This window comes from Budorcas taxicolor, chromosome 4, assembly GCF_023091745.1.
Source record: "Budorcas taxicolor isolate Tak-1 chromosome 4, Takin1.1, whole genome shotgun sequence".
NCBI classification, from domain to species: Eukaryota; Metazoa; Chordata; class Mammalia; order Artiodactyla; family Bovidae; genus Budorcas; species Budorcas taxicolor.
The window spans coordinates 115789352-115804288 of NC_068913.1; the positions used below are offsets into that span (position 1 = coordinate 115789352).

A 14937-nucleotide genomic window follows, 5' to 3' on the forward strand; every position below is an offset into this window, starting at 1 on the left:
TTTTGTCACACAGCCCTAGTGGACTGAGGCAGGAAGCTCTGGGGAAAAGTGCTCCACCAAAACAGAGGGAATAAATCAAGAGCACAGAAGAGCCTGCATTCAGGTTATCAGGAGAGGGTGGAGGCACTGACGGCGTGAAGCAGTAAGGGTCTCGGGTGATGGTGACGACCGAGGAGGAGACGCAGAAGCAGCAGGGGTGGGTCTGCAAGAGGCTGCAAGCCTGCGGGCCCCGCCTGACTGCACAGGACATCCTACTGAGAGGTCAGATGGTGGGAAAAGCCTTAGATGATCAAAGAAAATTAAAAATGGAAGGATTCCGAGCTCCAGGAATAACACTGAACTGAACAAATAGGAAATGTCACTGCGGTACAACATGAGACAGTCAGATGCATGAAAACACCCCCTGAGATATGGTTAATGGGGGCGGGGGGGCCGGCAGGAGGGGAGGAAGGAAGCCACATGAGAAACAAAGCACCTAGGTGCCAAGTTAGGCAGAAGAAAAGTGCCTTAAAATGAATGACTCGAGCTAAGGGGGCAGTGACTGCCAGGCCCAACAGCTGAACTGCTGTTTCTGGGAATACGATGAGGGGGCGAGGAGGAACAGAGACCGCTGTTCGTATGCAAGCCTTTTTGCACCACCTCTGAACGATGTGAGTCTTAAGTCTTTTCTGGAATACCGATACGCTCTAATTCTCATTGTTCTGGACAGCAGGGACTTACTAATTAGACCCAGGGATCATTCAGCTTATTGAGGAATCCTTCTGGATCTTGGTTATTATTTTCTCTCTCTCGGCTTCAAATCATCTGTTAAGTAGATGATGCCGCCAATAAAATCAATATTCAAGGTACTGCTCCAAATGCTGATGGGCTTAGAGGGAAAGAACCTTAAGGCATCCAGCAATTTCTTAGCTAGATTACCCCAGAAAGCAGAGCCTGGCCCGCCCGTGGCTTATCTGAGAAGATGACCCAGGAGTAGGAGTGACACAGGCCTGCAGGGAAGAGGGGGGTGGGTGGTCGAGCCCGCCTGACGGGGCTTGATTCCCCTGGGGTCTTCTGAGGACTGTCCTCCTGGAGGGGGAGAGGCAGGGGCGCTTACCCAGCTGCTCGTCCCCCGCTAGTTCCTGAGGCAGGGTGTTGCCCACCGAGCCTGCAGGAGGCAGGGCTAGCTGGAGTGACAGGTGGCCTGGTCCCTGAGAGGAATCCAAAACCACCAGGAGCCTCGCTCAAGGGAGACCGAGATTTCACTGACGTTCTTTTAAGGTCCATCAGTTCAGCTGAGTCGCTCAGTCGTGTCCGACTCTTTGCGACCCCATGGACTGCAGCACGCCAGGCCTCCCTGTCCATCACCAACTCCCGGAGCTTGCTCAAACTCATGTCCTTTGAGTCAGTGATGACATCCAACCCTCTCATCCTCTGTCCACGATGAGCCATTAATTCGCTGAGCTGCCTAAATACGCTTCTGTATCTTATCCATCAGGATGCTGCGCCAGGCTCTGTCAGCCCCCAGACTGGCCTTTCCTTCACGGTATTACCACAGCTACGAATGATCCAAAGAGGAAATCAGGTTTCTCGCCCTCACTTTCTGGGGTCAGGCCATGACAGGTTTCTAGAGACTACTACTTTTGTTAATGCTTCATTCAAACACCTTACCTGGGATGGACACTGCGTCCCCCGCTGTTTTTCCAGGAATCTTGTTTTTCCTCTTACCTCTGGCCTCGGGCCTCAGGCCTCAGACCTGCTCACCTGGTCTCCACAATTCCTCCGACACCACTGCACAAGTTGGGGCCAGGAAGCAAACAGGCAACCTCCTACAGTCTCCACACCTACCCTGGACTTAGCTTCTTCTAATCACCATTGATTGCACTTCTTCCATCTTTAAGATCTTTGTCCTTGACGATGAAAAAGCACAAAATGAGCTGCAACGTCTCTCTTTCTCTTTATTAGCCCCTGAAACGTGAATTTTGGGAACAGGCTGAACCCTTATCTTTCCTGTCTCTAAAGTAGCAAGTGGGGCTTTCCTGGTGTTGCTGTTGTTCAGTCCTTAAGTTGTGTCCGACTCTGCGACCCCAGGGACTGCAGGACACCAGGCTTCCCTGTCCTTCACCATCTCCCGGAATCTGTTCAAACCCATGTCCACTGAGTCGGAGATGCCGTCCAACCATCTCATCCTCTGTCGCCCCCTTCTCTTCCTGCCCTCAATCTTTCCCAGCATCAGGGTCTTTTCCAACGAGTCACCTCTTCACATCAGGTGGCCAGAGTACTGGAGCTTCAGCATCAGTTCTTCCAATGAATACTCAGGGTTGATTTCCTTTAGGATGGACTGGTTTGATCTCTTTGTTCCCCAAGGGACTCTCAAGAGTCTTCTCCTGCACCACAGTTCGAAAGCATCAATTCTTTGGTGCTCAGCCTTCTTTATGGTCCAACTCTCACATCTGTACATGAATACTGGAAAAACCATAGCTTTGACTAGATGGACCTTTGCTGGCAAAGTGATGTCTCTGTTTTTTAATACGCTGTCTAGGTTTGTCATAGCTTTTCTTCCAAAGAGCAGGCGTCTTTTAATTTTGTGGCTACAGTCACTGTCTGCAGTGATTTCAGAGCCCCTGAAAATAAAGTCTGTTACTGTTTCCACTTTTTCCTCATCTATTTGCCATGAAATGATGGAACTTGATGCCATGATCTTTGTTTTTTAAGTGCTGAGTTTTAAGCCAGGCTTTTCACTCTCCTCTCTCACCTCATCAAGAAGGACAGTTTAGAGGTCAGCATTTACCCTGTCAGTTACCCAGGTAACTTACATCCAATTATACCAATATATGTTACCTTTCTATTCAATGACTGCTGTGGTTTCTGTGTCCTGACCAGACCCCAGTGGATCAGAAATGCACCCAGGAGGGTTTTTGGGACTGAGAGTTTGGGACTGGGCTCATGTCTTGGGGCCTGAACACAGTGCTGAGCTCTGGGTCAGTGGGGCCCAGACCCCGTGGCCCTGGGCAGGGAGCACTGAGAAGGAACCAGGGTTCCCCGTGACAGGTGTCCCTGCCCCAGCCTGCAGTTGCCAGAGGAGAGCCGGGGCCAGAGATGCAGTCACTGCGGCGAAAGGAACGTGGATTCTGGTGTGGGCAGAGCCCTGCCAGGCTGGGGATGGGGCCCTCACACAGGGGACGGAGCGTCACCATCCCAGGGGTCACTGCCTCCCCGCGTCTTGGATGTGAAACCCGAGGCGCTGACTTGGCTCAACCCCAGAACCCAGCACAGCGACAGGGCTGGTGTCAGAACCGCCTGTCTTGGCTTGGAGGCCAAGGGACAAGTTTTCCTGGGTGGAGGCCCTGCACACATGGGGTCACTCATTCCCCAGACAACCGCAGCCACCCCCTGCCGCCCCGAGACCTGAGTTAGGCTCCAGCCTGCCCCAGTGAGGGCCTCACACTTGGGGACAGGGACAGGGCTTCGCCACTTCGTATCTGCAGAAACCTGGAAACTGAGCGTGGGAACTGCTTCTAGACAACATGGGATTTGGTGGAGTTACCGACAGCATGGACGTGACATCTAGGGCAGCCGCTGGGAAGGCTCAAAAGCCTTCTGAGTTGACGGCCTTGAATGTAGGCCATTGCGGAATGCTGAGATGCCAGAACTCTGGTGCTCTGAGGAGGAAGAGTGAACCCACGGGCTTATGGAGATTTCGGCACGTGTGCCTGTGCGCCCAGTCCCTAGCCCCCTTCCCCACCAGACCCTCCCTGGGTCTGCGCGCGGGGACGCTCCACCCTGAGCAGCTGCGTGCTGGTGGCGCTCCACAGGGGGCGCACCCGTGTGGACCTCGCTGATGTGCGTGGGGTGAGGGTCCTCCGGGGAAGGGCAGGGCTACACTGAGCTGCCAAGGACGGGGCAGCAGGTGCCCGGCTTGGGTGAGTGTTCTGTCCGATCCACGGGCCCTTGGCAATGGCTGACCAGTTACAGCATCCCTGGGAATGAGGCAGATGCCCGGCCTCTGAAATGTTCCTTGATCCACACAGCCAGAAAAACTCTCGGCCCAGGGTCTGAAACCCCGCCTTAGTCATCAACGTGCAGTCCCATCCTCCCACCATTTCCAGACCCGAGTCCCAAACTCGGTCAGGGTCCCCTGAGGACGGTGCCTCAGCCGGGACTGCTGCTTCTCCAGGATGGCTGAGCACAGAGCTTCCAGGCTCACCAGGCACTGGCCTTGAACAGACGCCACTTCCGAGTGCTCCCAACACCACTGCGGCTGCAGTCAAGTGGGGCAAATGGTCTGCCAGGGGACAGACGGAGTCTCAGCCAAGGCCAAGCCCCGGAGCTCAGGGGTCTGCAGGCCGTACCGGCTACCCCTGAGTTCCCGAATGGAGCACTGGGGTCCCTACTCTGGCTCTCGGACACACAGCGCATGGGATGCTATGGTTGGGCAGGATGCCCCTCGAAACCACAGGGTGGCGAGCCAGGGGCAGCACGGTGTCCCTGGGGAAGCACAGAGATGGAGGTGCTGACCGTCACACTCCGGCGGGAACCTGCCCATGCGGCTGGATTCCTGCAACTCCAGCCGAGCATCTTGGACCCTGCAGCTCCACCTGCAAGCGCGTTCTCTCTGGACCGAGGTACTCGGCCCCCGAGGTACAGGCCGCCTTGGCGAACACAGCCCACTCCCATGCTCTCTGACTCCACTGTCCACAGAGATGCTGACCGGCCCCCCAGGCCTCATGTCGCGCACGGTGACATCGATGACATCGGGCTGCCTGCTCTGACGGGCAAGGAGGAGCAACGCTTTACAGATGTCTCAGAGTGATGTCCGCAAGCCAGAGGGACCAGGGTCGGGGGGTGGGCAGCAGCCTGGAGCGTCAGAGACCCCCCCCCCCCCACCCCCTGAGACTCTGCCTGCCTCCTGCTCCCCGCCACCTCTTGGGCCTTCGGAAGAATACGCCCCCATCTGAGTGCTGCTCTGACCTGTGCACTGAGTGACCAGCGACAGCGGTCTTGAGGGCCCAGAGCAGGGCATGGCTCTGCAGCAGGGTGGGCCCCTTGTCCACCTGGGCCTGCAACCCCTAGAGGCAGAGCTGGGGCCGCTGGATGAATGGCCCACCGGGCACCAACAAGTGAGTCACTGGTTTGGGGCGGGAAAAAGATTTCAAAAAAAACCCCACACTTTCTTCTGCAGGTCATTATTTTCCTTTTGAGAAATGGCTCCTGACTTCCTACAGGGCCTGGTAGGGGAAGAATAACTCAGCTGAAGGCCGAGGGACCGTGCAAGCCCAGAGCCCACCCCGAGAGGGTGCATCGGGCCTGTCTAGCCCGAGTACTGGGCTGTCAGCATCTCCAGATGTGGAACCATCTAAGGCAGGCTCCTGCCCTCCAGGGAGTAGCGGGGAGCCAGGCAGCGCCCCCACCTTAGTCACACCACCGTCAGGGGCTTGTGACGACTGCTGACCTCGAGGGAGAACCAGTCAGCCCGAGAAGCAGGAGTCTGGGACGTGCACTTGGCTTCCAGGGCACCAGGAGACAGGCGCTGCGTGTCCGCGGACACGACACACGGGGGCGTCACAGCCCAAGCCGCAGGAGGCCCGCAGGCTCAGAGGCCGGGGGCGCAGGCACCGGGGCGGGGCCGTCCCCCCTGCCCTCCTCAGGCCTCTCTAGTCGCTTGTTTTCTGCGACCCCCGTTTTCAGTTCACATGTGGACGGCTGATCCCGGCTCCCCAGACCAGCAATGTCTTTGACACCCTCAGAGTGACTTGAGTGGAATACATTTCTTTTTTTTTTTAACTGAAACACATTCTGGACAAACTTCTACCCGTCTCAACGGCTCCGTGTTGCCCTACCACCGGCACACCGGGCGCTGTCCCGGCTGCCACCTCGAGAAGAGGATGTGGTCCTGGGGATGGACACACTGCAGCCCCCCAGCCTGCTTCCCTTGCTCTCGGGACGTGTCCACGGTCACCCTACAGGCTGTGTCTAGACAACGGTCTGCTTAGCCTTTCAGACACATAATTAACTTTGCTGTCACCAGTGCCGACGTGTCACCCCCATTTCCATGGCAACCTGTTTTAGCTCCTTGGAAGCATGGAGCCCACAGGATTCATGACTTTCATGGGATGAGGCTCAGGCAGCTTCTATTAATCAGGGGGGGTGACAGTCACTGGATTAGTGACCTCTGAAGATCCATAAAGCATCACATTTTTCACGTATCACTCGCCCTGGCTAAATGCTACATTCAGAAAAGAGTCCATTTCACGACGAGGGAAAAGCTGAGTAAGAATGAAACCTGGGATCACTTGCTTTTCTGTTGCTGGAAAACCTCCAGTCAGGCCTTTGGCAGATGTCTTTGGGTAAGACGGGGTGATCTACTTATTTGGGGAATTCGGAATTTCCAGGTACTTCACTACTGCAGTCTGTAGTTTTAGGGGTAGAGAAGGTTTCCTGAAGTTACTGTCTGCTTCCCTAAGATCCTGCCTCTGGATACCGCTCTGTCTTCCTTGAGTCAAGGAATCAAGAGCTGGAGAAGGGGCCTTGAAGGGTGCCTGGGCCCAGGTGAATTTGCCAAAGTCACAGGGTATCAGGTCAATTTACCCAAAAATCAGAAACAATTGGAAAATAAAATTAAGGACAAAGCGATTTTCACATTCCTGAGAATTCTGGGCACTGAGGACAAATGCAGACAGAGTGGTCCCCTAGAGCCCAGGCGTCCTGGGGGAAGAGCCGCAGGGTGTCCCGGGGGGCCCACAGGCCAGAGGGCTGGGCAGGGCTCCCAGGACCCCGCTGGACGAGGAGCCGAGGACCCGGAGTGAACACGCTCGCCCGCTGGAGTCCCACCGAGGGAAGGAGTGGTGGTCTTCACCTGAGAGCTGCCCCTGGAGGCCCTCAGCCCCTCCCCGCTCTCCCCCAGTCCCCTCGGGGGCTCCCCAGGGGGATGATGCCCTCATAAAGTGCCAACAGCCCGTGAATTCCTGCCTTGACGGCTACTTCTGGGGAACCCAAGCAAATGTAATCATCTTGGTAAAGATTTACGCATAAATTTACATGCACACAGGAATACATATGTATGCACACATATCTTATTACACTGGATGTAACTGGAGTATATTGAATGTGTTATCTGGCACTTTTCACATACAATTGTAAGTCACACTGGTGTAAAACGAGTTGCAGTAAGCACAATTTTAATACCATAATAATCGGGTTCAAATCTTCTGCTGAAAGAGACCAATAGTTTTCTCTTAAGAGATTATCCACCTGAGTAATTTTTTTCTTTGTAACTGAAGTTTTTTCAACTTTATTCTGGTAAATAACTAACACAGGGCATCAGGATGTGCCGAGGAGGGAACGGGATGGACACACGTCAGGGAGACCTGAGTTCAGATTCCACCCCATGACTCCCTGGGTCTGTGGACCAAGTTCTCAAATTCTAGAATATGAGTAAACTCTAAATAATGAGCTTCCTTATCTGTTAAACAGTGCATTCCTTAGAAGACAGCTGTGATGCCTGAGAATTCAGACGGTAAACCTCAGCACATGCAGAAAGGACTGGGCCCAAATTACCTGAGAACAGCCACCGAAATAACACAGCCCGAACTCAGGGACACGGGCTCACTCACTTGTAATGTGGTGTCAAAGACGACAAGCTTGGAGCTGGTCGGAACGATGTCGTAACACTTGTGAGACCTCATGAATCGCATGTAAACGCCGCTTTCTGAGTCTTCTGCTGAAAAGGAATAACAAGGCTAGTATCAGTGGTAAGTAAACAAGAACTTCCTCTATCAGAGTAAGAATATGCATGGAAAACCTATTGCTAACTCATTTAATGGAAAATAAGAAATGTTTTTCCCTGTAAGAGCGAGAAGCACCTGCCACTAGCTGTCCTTGCTGATGCAAGAAGGCAAAGGAAGAAATGAAGCCTCTGGGCCGAAAAAGAAAAAGCAAAACTGTATTTGGTGGACTATATGATTTTCTACATAGAAAATACCAAAGAATTACAGAAAGCTCACAGATCTAAAGAAAAAAAAAACAAAAAGTTTAGCAGGTCACAGAGAGCAAAGTGAAAAAACAAAACAAAAAAACACATGTACTGTATTTCTACATACTAGCAAGGAACAACTGGAAACTTGAAAATGTTACAGGCATCATTTATATAAACATGAAATGGAAATAAGGATCTACTTAAGGAGACCTGGAAACAGTAACTGCATGAACAAGTCTGTGTAACATCATCTCTGTTATTTCAATTCTTGTAGAAGTTAATGGACAACTGGCAAAAGGAATGAGAAGGTGCTGGATTGCAAGGCTGTGGCTGTGGCTAGCTGCTGGCCCAGTGCCCTGCCTGCAAGGACCTCACTCCTATCTCCTGGTCCACTCATAGGACACACCTCCACACTGCTCAGCCCACACCAACCTCTACCTTTGGGGAAGATTTAGATTACCTGGATAAAATATCCAGGGAGAAAAAAACCTGCTTTATTATTGTTGTTTGGTAGCTAAGTCGTGTCTGACTCTTTGTGACCCCACGGACTGCAGCACACCAGGCTTCACTGTCCTTCACTCTCTCCCAGAGCTTGCTCAAATTCATGTCCATTGAGTCAATAATGCCATCCAACCATCTCATCCTCTGTTGTCCCCTTCTCCTCCTGTCTTTAATCTTTCCCAGCATCAGGGTCTTTTCCAATGAGTCAGTTCTTTGCCATCAGATGGCCAAAATATTGGAGCTTCAGCTTTAGCGTCATTCCTTCCAATGAATGTTCAGGACTGATTTCCTTTGGATGGACTGGTTGGATCTCCTTACTGTCCAAGGGATTCTCAAGTGTCTTCTCCAGTGCCACAGTTCAAAAGCATCAATTCTTCGGTGCTCAGCCTTCTTTATGGTCCAACTCTCACATCTGTACATGACTACTGGAAAAAATACAGCTTTGACTAGATGGCGCTTTGTTGGCAAAGTGATGTTTCTGCTTTTTAATACGCTGTCTGGGTCTGTCACAGCTTTTCTTCCAGGAAGCAAGCATCTTTTAATTTCATGGTTGCAGTCACCATCCATAGTGATTTTGTAGTGATTTTGGAGCCCAAGAGAATAAAATCTGTCAATGTTTCCATTTTCCCCCCCATTTATTTGCCATGAAATGTTGGGACTGGATGCCATCTTAGTTTTTTGAATGTTGAGTGTTAAGCCAGCTTTTTCACTCTCCTCTTTCACCTTCATCAAGATGCTCTTCAGTTCCTCTTCGATTTCTACCTTAAGGTGGTGTCATCTGCCTATCTGAGGCTGTTGATATTTCTCCCAGCAATCCTGACTTCAGCTTGTAGTTCATTCAGCCCAACATCTCACTTTATTATACATACTAATTAGCAAGATGGAGCTTCCCTCATGGCTCAACAGTAAAGAACCCCCCTGCCAATGCAGGAGACATGGGTTTGATCCCTGGGTCGGGAAGATCCCCTGGAGAAGGAAATGGCACCTCTCTTCAGTATTCTCACCTGGGAAATTCCATGGACAGAGGAGCCTGGTGGTCTACAGTCCATGGGGTCACAAAAGCATCGGACATGACTAAGCGATTACAGACAAGAGAATTAGCGAGATGAGAGTTAAAAGTGTAAAACGTCACGACAGGAACCAACTTCCTTGACTGTGTCAAGAAGCCCGTTATTCCATTTCCGACTGTGATGAAGAGAGTCCATGCTGGTTGGTTTGCCAATTTCATGATAAAGCTGTTTAGTGAACTACTCCCAAACCTCTATTTCCAATTCTGACCTCTCTTTGGGGCACTGTAACTTGGAATTCAAACTCCCATCTTTCCCACCACCTCTGGCACAGCCGCCTTTTTCCACATCTCCCCTCCTGCTCGTGGAATAAAGTCAGCTGACCCTGGCTGGCATTCAGGCTTCCGGGCTTGGCTCCTCCGTGACCCTGCTTGCCTGTTTCCTGTTCTGTCCAGGCACACAGCTGTCTGCCAAGCTCCCTGCAGTCCTTAATCTCACGTTCTGGCAGTCGTTCCTCCTGTCGTAATGGAAACGTCCTGCTCTCCACTTCCTTGCCCCATTTCAAATGCCATCCTCTCCACAAGAGCACTGACTGCCTGAGTGCTTGTTTCTGTGCTGCAATCCCAGGTATTACAGGAAGTGACCCCATGCAATTTATGTGACAAGCTCGAAGGGTGTGCCTGGATTTGCTCTACGGGTGAGCCGACTCAGCAACTGGGGTGGACTCAGAAAGTTAGGAAGTGACAGGAGTGGGATTTCAATCCGTGTCGAGGAGCTGCTGTCTGCTTGGCCAACCCGCTGTGCAGACACTTGCGGTGTCCTCCCAGCATGTGAGGTGGCGGGGGCAGCGAGGGCTCCGGGATGTGCGTCCCCTGACGGGTGAGGTGCTGGACCGAACGAGGCTGAAGGCGGAAGCGACCCCGAGTCAGGAAGGGCAGGCTGTGTCCACTCTGCACCTTCCACGGCTGCTCACTGGGCGAGCCAGGTGTGATCCGCAAGGCTCCGGTAGTCTTTCTCTTCCTGGATGCTAATTTCTTTGAATGGTCGGAATCTTACCCATTTACTATGTTAATCAAGTCCATCAATACCTATTTATTGCAGATGGTCTTAGTGTGGGTTCTCCCACAGCTGACCTGTGAGACCAGGGGAAGCGAGATGAAAGGAAAGAGTCAGAAAGAAAAACACCAATACAGGATATTAACACATACATACGGAATTTAGAAAGATGGTAATGATGACCCTATATGTGAGACAGCAAAAGAGACACAGAAGTAAAGAACAGACTTTTGGACTCTGCGGGAGAAGGCGAGGGTGGGGTGATGTGAGAGAATGGCACTGAAACATGTACACTGTCACATGTGAAACATCCCCAGTCCAGGTTCGATGCATGAGACAGGGTGCTCAGGGCTGGTGCACTGGGATGACCCTGAGGGATGGGACGGGGAGAGAGGTGGGAGGGAGGGTTCAGGATGGGGACACAGGTACTCCCATGGCTGATTCAAGTCAGTGTATAGCAGAAACCACTACAATATTGTAAAGTAATTAGCCTCCAATTAAAACAAGTAAACTAATTAATTAAAAAAAAAAAAAAGAGCTCTAGTGACCTTCCTGGTGGTCCAGTGGCTAATACTCCACGCTCCCAAATGCAGGGGGCCGAGGTTTGATCCCCGATCGGGAAACTAGATCCCACCTGCTGCAACTAAGAGTTCTCAGGCAGCAACAGAGACAGAAAATCCTGCATGCTACAATGAAGTCCTGGTGCAGCCAAATCAATAAATAATAAGTATTTTTAAAAAATAAAATAATTTAAAAAAAGGGGGAGCTCTAGTTGGCAGGTCACAGCTCCATGCAGTCACAGCTGCTGGGGACCCCGGAGAGGCTGTGCATGCCTCCTCATCAGGACCACCCTGCCCACTTTGGTTAGGGGTCACCCTGGGGTGACCTGCCTCAAACCCACAAGTCCAGCTGCCAAAGAATACCCTCAGGTAGAGGTGTTCAGATAAGAGAACTTGGATGCAGGGGAGTTACCCACGGCGTCAGCTCCCAAAACTGTGAATTTTGTGTGCTAAACATATTTTGGGGTACCATCTTAATTCGTCTGATTTAAAAAAATATTTAAATAAACATTTTATTTTGAATAACTTTAGATTTATAGTAAAGCTGTGAAGACACAGAAGCTCCTTGTATTCTCCACATTGGGTTTCCCCTACAGGGATCATCTGAGGTCCACCTAGTCAAAGCTATGGTTTTTCCTGTGGTCATGTATAGATGTGAGAGTTGGACCATAAAGAAAGCTGAGCACTGAAGAATTGATGCTTTTGAACTGTGGTGTTGGAGAAGACTCTTGAGAGTCCCTTGGACTGCAAGGAGATCCAACCAGTCCACCCTAAAGGAAACCAATCCTGAATATTCATTGGAAGGACTGATGCTGAAGCTCTAGTACTTTAGCCACGTGATGCAAAAAGCCGACTCACTGGAAAAGCCCCTGATGCTGGGAAAGATTGAGGGCAGGAGAAGGTGAAGACAGAGGATGAGATGGTTGGATGGCATCACCGACTTAATGGACATGAGTTTGAGCAAGCTCCGGGAGATGGTGAAGGACAACGGAGCCTGGTGTGCTGCAGTCCACGGGGCTGCAAAGAGTCAGACAGGACTGAGTGACTGAATAACAGCAATCTTGTGAGATAACATTCCCCTAAAGGATGCGCTGGCGTGTTTGTCACGACCGACGAATCACAGTGACGACTTACGCATGATTAAAAACTCACACTTTAACCTCAGTGTGGACACACTGTATCTCTCTCATTCTCTGAGTCACAATCCAACCCCTTGTTAGGACTGGTGCTCGGAGTGGCAGGGTCCCTCCTGAGGATGGGGCTGCCTGGGGGACGGCCCACATTCCCAGAGCCCACCGGGGCAGTGACTCCCTGTCAGCCTCCCCAGGGTGTCCCTGTTCACAGCTGCAGCCCCCATGCCAGCGGGATGTGGGGAGCTGGGCCCTCGGGGTCTCGCTGTGAGAGGGGCTCCTCAATTCCCTGGTGGTGGGCGGTGTGCCTTCAATCACTAACGTCTCACATCAGTGGGGTGCGTCTGTCTCAATTATTCATCGGCCTGAACTGTCACCCCTCTGGGCCAGCACCTCACAGGCAGCCCTGTCTTCTTAGTCTCCCCAGACCCTGACCTGCCGGCCCTGGTAATCCTGAGGGCCGCTGGGAAGGTACTTAGGATGAGGCTCTCCGGCTGATGTTCTTCTCATGCTTAGCCTGAACTTCTGGGTTTTGAGGCAGGCCTGTAACATTTGTTTAGTAATGTAAAAACCTTGACCAAACAAAGCAAAACGTTAAATATGTAAAACAGACAATAGTAAATTGAATTTTGGTTTGTTACAAAGGCTAGATTACTAATTATGTAATAATATTGCTAACAAAAGCGTTAGCCTTTAAAGTTAGGAGAATAAAGTATAATACTACGAAACGTCACTGCTTCTCCACCTCTGGCAGAACTTTCTGAATAGGGTACTGTTTATTTTATTTCCATGATGATGAAGTCTCCAATCCTACCTGAAGGAACAAATGTACTGAAACAGGAAATAAAGAGTCAACTGGAGTTACACCAAAGAGAAAGAAAAAAACAACCAACCCCCCCCAAACCATTCAACCACAAGAGGCTGTTTGGAATACGTTACTAAAATTCCTGAGAAGGCCAGTTCAAGCTCTCATTACTCAACAGGTAGCCCGGGCTAAGACAGCATCACAAGGTCCCCAGGGAAGAGTGTAACCAAAGGGTGTCTCACTGGCACCCATGTTGTGGTCTGTGAAAGCTGCCCATCGTGGATGGATGGACATTACATATTCTATCACACGCTAACCCAAGGCCGTTGTCCACGGGAGCGACTGAAGACTACGGCCGCCTAGGAAAAGTATATGTTGAACTGTTTACCTATGACAGTTAGCAGAACAATCTAGAAACTGCGACATCTAAGCTAACACGGGAACAATTCTACACACGGACCAGTGGGTCCCTCCCTGAAAGCAGATCTGATTACACAACACCCGTGACGCGTCCTCACTTCTCAGCACAGGCACTCAGCCGCCAGGTACGTCTCCCAGGAATTTCACACCCTAGGATCCCATCCACACTTCCTTTCAAAGGCAGTTTCTCAGCTCTGGGACCTGCCTTGTGCCTGCCTCAAGGCAATGCCCAGTGCACTGCCTCAGGTAGGGGCCACTGCAATCCTACCTGCCTTTCTGAATGGTGTTCATCCGGAATGACAGAAAAAGACCTTTCTGGAAACAAGGCTCTCTGCAGGTGTACTTAAGGTAAGCATCTTGAGATGAGGCCAAGGCTATGACAAATCTCGACAACATATTCAAAAGCAGATTATCACTTTGCTGACAAAGGTCCGTCTAGTGAGAGCTATGGTTTTTCTAGTAATCATGTATGGATGTGAGAGGTGGACTACAAAGAAAGCTGAGCACCGAAGAATTGATGCTTTTGAACTGTGGTGTTGGACAAGACTTTTGAGAGTCCCTTGGACTGCAAGAAGATCCAACCAGTCAATCCTAAAGGAAATCAGTCCTGAACGTTCACTGGAAGGACTGATGCTGAAGCTGAAACTTCCTTTGGCCACCTGATGCAAAGAGCTGACTCACTAGAAAAGATCCTGATGCTGGGAAAGATTGAGGGCAGGAGGAGAAGGGGACAACAGAGGATGAGATGGTTGGATGGCATCACTGACTCAATGGATATGAATTAGAGCAAACTCTGGGAGATGGTGCAAGACAGGGAAGCCTGGTGTACTGCAGTCCACAGGGTCGCAAAGAGTCGGACATGAGTGAGTGACTGAACAACAATGATACCACCACCACCGTGGATTACTAGGTTGTACCCTAAATCCAACCACCCATGTCCTCACAGGAGAGAGGACGCAGACACAGAGGAGGAGACCATGCTGGGTGGAGGTGGAGGTCAGAGTGGCACTGCCAGGCGGCAAGGAGGGCGAGCAGAGACTAGAAGCAGGGAGGAGGGAGGCTTGCGGCGGAGCCTCCTGGAGCCTCCAGGAGGCGCTGGCCCTGCTGACTCCTGCTCTCAGGTATCTGGCCTCCTGACTGCGGGAGGTGAAAGGCCCCTGTTCTCAGCCACCGGGTGTGCAGCACTGTCATGGCGGCCTTGGGAGCCTCCTCCGCCTTCCTCGTTCAGTTCACAGGCCCAGTGCGCCTTCCTCAAAGGCCCTCAAGCCACAAGCACCCCCTCCACCGCCAATGCCCCCACTGGGGCTTTGCGAGTAACGCCCTTGTGCAGTCGTGATGCGTCTTGTACCAAAGTTAGACATCTGCAGCGGATGGCAGCTTCAGAGGCAGCTAGTTCTTCAAGTGTGTCAGGACAAGTGCACAGCTGCTAACTGGTATGGGACTGACAGACACATCAGGGAAAGGCAGGGGTCACAGTTAGGATCCAACCCCCATCTTCAAGAGC

General features: G+C 51.5%; 1 protein-coding gene across 1 annotated transcript in view; it reads right to left on the reverse strand.

The window, feature by feature from the left end:
- Positions 1 to 14937, reverse strand: part of PRKAG2 (protein kinase AMP-activated non-catalytic subunit gamma 2) — a 308354-nt gene that overhangs the window by 33337 nt on the left and 260080 nt on the right. Inside the window, exon 7 of the mRNA XM_052638377.1 lies at positions 7593 to 7696. Within this exon, the coding sequence (XP_052494337.1) occupies positions 7593 to 7696 (104 nt within the window). The remainder of the gene's footprint in view (positions 1 to 7592; positions 7697 to 14937) is intronic.